The 2,798-nt window shown below is 38.2% G+C and overlaps 1 protein-coding gene across 1 annotated transcript; it reads left to right on the top strand.

The window, feature by feature from the left end:
• The first annotated feature begins 805 nt into the window (after positions 1-805).
• Positions 806-1,388, top strand: LOC145049660 (uncharacterized). Its single transcript, XM_078998038.1, has 2 exons — positions 806-865; positions 960-1,388. Exons 1-2 carry the CDS (start codon positions 806-808, stop codon positions 1,386-1,388), a joined length of 489 nt encoding a protein of 162 aa, XP_078854164.1.
• The last annotated feature ends 1,410 nt before the right edge of the window (positions 1,389-2,798 follow it).

Genomic DNA, 2,798 nt, shown 5'->3' on the forward strand with positions numbered 1-2,798 from the left:
GAAAATGCACATCACTCTTTACATGTCAATAGTGGAGCATGTGTGGTTAATTGGCATACTAATTTGGGACTATAAAATTGAGTGATGGACAAATTGGAAATTATCATTGTTAATGGAGCCCATGTGGTTTACCGACACATTAATTTGAGATGATAAACGACGTCGAGGTTGTCAAGCGGGTTTGTATGGTAGTTCACATCTTATTTGTGATCCTTGCATCTCAGTCACAGATTTGAAGAGAGTAATCTGAGATTAAACACGACATTGATAAGAGTCAATGAATCTCAAACGATCGAGGAGTTTCATGCTATATTGAAATCGGTAAATTTGTATCACCTACCTTGATAAATTTGCAATTAGATTATGACATCCCTCTTATTTGTTGTGAATTGTATTTTGGATCCTATCATTGAATATTTATTTTGTGTTAAAAATATAAAGGATTTGTATCACTAACTAAAAACTATGTCTCTTTATAAAGATTTCTGGAAACAGTGAACTCGCTGCTACTCAAGTCGGCTCCACCTATTCAAACTTCTCTGTACTTTTGTTTTTGTTGAAAGAGAAGCTCATCGAAAAGCCTATTGTCGAAATCGATGAATCCACCACTACTCTTGAGGACATCGTCTCCTTCAACAAACAATTTGATGATGCCATAAAGGTTGCTTGCATCATGGTGGCCACTATGGAACCTGAGCTAACCAAGTTCTATAAGGAATACTAGCCATACGTGATGGCTCTCAACCTTGCTAGAAAGTTCCACCAGAAGGTGAGACAAGAGTGATTCAAAGTGGTCAAATATTTTATGGCATGCAAGTTCAAGGATGGAGAACTTGTGTTGCCTTCACGTACAAAATATGCAAAGGTACATAGAGCAACTCCATAAGCTCAATGTGGCCTTTGATGATGAGTTAGCCATTGATATGGTTCTTAACTCATTACATCCCTGTTATGATTAGTTCCTTTTGACATATCATTTGAGCAATACGGAGATGACATTAACTGAGCTTCATAATTTATTGCAAACTGCTGAATCGGGGATGAGGAAAAATCATGCCTCTAATGCAAGAAATACTTATGTCCTTGCCATTGGATCTAAAAAAGGGAATAAGAGGAAGGCTCCTTCCCAGTCCGGAAAAAAAGGGAAGGCCCATACTGGAAGGTATAACAGTGAGTCAAATTCAAAGCCCAACTTTGATGTCCCCACAGTCAGTGATCCAAAGGAGGCCACTTGCTCCCATTGTGGTGAAAAGGGACATTGGAGAAGAAGATGCCCCAAGTACTTACAGGACTTGAAAGCTGGCAAGATCAAGACATCCTCTTCAGGTGTTTACACTATTCAAGCTAATAACACAAAACTTTCTCATTCTTGGGTCCTTAATACATGATGTGGTTTCAACATTTGTTCTGATTTGAAGGAACTAAGAAAAAGTATGGAGGTGGAGCATGGGAAGTGCTTCACTATGAAGGATCTAGGGGAGGCATTCTATATTCTAGGAATAAGTATTCATCAGAATAGAAAGAATCGTCTTATTGGTCTTAGTCAGAGTACATATTTGGATAAAATACTGAAGCGTTTTAGTATGGAGAATTCAAAGAAAAGGGAATTGCACATTCATGGTAGTGTGAAGTTTAGTAACACTCAAATTCAAAGTACCGATGAAGATATAGTTGACACAAGTCAAGTCCTATATGCTTCTGCTATAGGATCGATCATGTGACAACCCGAAATTTTCATTTGTATAATTTCTACAGTCAAACACTTCAAATATTAGTCAAAAACATTTCGGTACATTTTTGGCCAGATTTAAGTCTGTTTGGTGTTTTATTTTAATTTTCGTCAAAAGATTAAATAAAAGGAGGTGTCGTTATTAGTGAGGTATAACAAACAAAACAATCCAACACCTTAGCTAGGTGTTTACGGCCAAACAAGAGGTGTTTGGGCCATAAACACCATTTTCCCAAGACTGATGCATATAGCATGATTTTACACCTCTTGTCCTCATTTTTCCACTTCCCACTCAAGAACACCAAGTTTTTCTCTCAAGTATCATAAGTTCATTCTTCCAAATCCGCCAAAAATGTAAGTTTTCCTTCCTAGATTCTTTCCTACAACACTTAATCTAGTGTTTATACATCATTTCATCCATGGATTTTCGATTTTCACATAGATCTTCAAGTGATCTTTAAAACACCAAGAGCACCAAGAACACACTAGTGTTCTTGGGTCCTAAACACTCTTACAAGCTTCATATAAGTAAGTATACTCCTCCTAGCTAATTGTTTGCTTAGTATACTTGATAATCCATGGACTAAACACCAAAAACCCCCAAGAACATGAGTTTACAGTTTGGTGATCTCCCAAGACCGTAAACACCCCCAAAGGGTGTTTTGATGCCCCTAACACCTTCTATAGCTTGGATAAAAGACTAGAACCTTGCATGCATGAACTAGAAACACCAAAAAACGAAATGGTTAGAGTAACCATGAGTTTACGGCCGTAAACTCATGGGTTTACAACCATAAACTCTCAAAGGTGGTCCAAGGATCGTAAACTCCAAAAAGTGTGCCATTTCGAGCCCTAACCACTTCCTAAGCCTTTGATTCAACCCTAGGACACTTCTTTGTGAAGCATGGGACCTTGAAACACTCAAATGCACCATTCCCATGAGTTTACAGCATAAACTCATGGGGGAAATGGTCCCTCAACCGTAAACACATATAGGGTTACCATTTGAGGTGTAAACTCCATAGTGAGACCATACACTCCTTAGATGCAACCCATAGCACTCCTAGCA

This window comes from Lactuca serriola, chromosome 5, assembly GCF_051521515.1.
Source record: "Lactuca serriola cultivar US96UC23 chromosome 5, Lser_US96UC23_V15, whole genome shotgun sequence".
NCBI lineage: Eukaryota > Viridiplantae > Streptophyta > Magnoliopsida > Asterales > Asteraceae > Lactuca > Lactuca serriola.

Coding starts and splice junctions, on each gene's coding strand:
- LOC145049660 (XM_078998038.1), top strand. CDS start 806: ATGGCATGCAAGTTCAAGGATGGAGAACTTGTGTTGCCTTCACGTACA. Junction 866..959: donor CACGTACAAAATATGCAAAG/GTACATAGAGCA, acceptor TGTTATGATTAG/TTCCTTTTGACATATCATTT.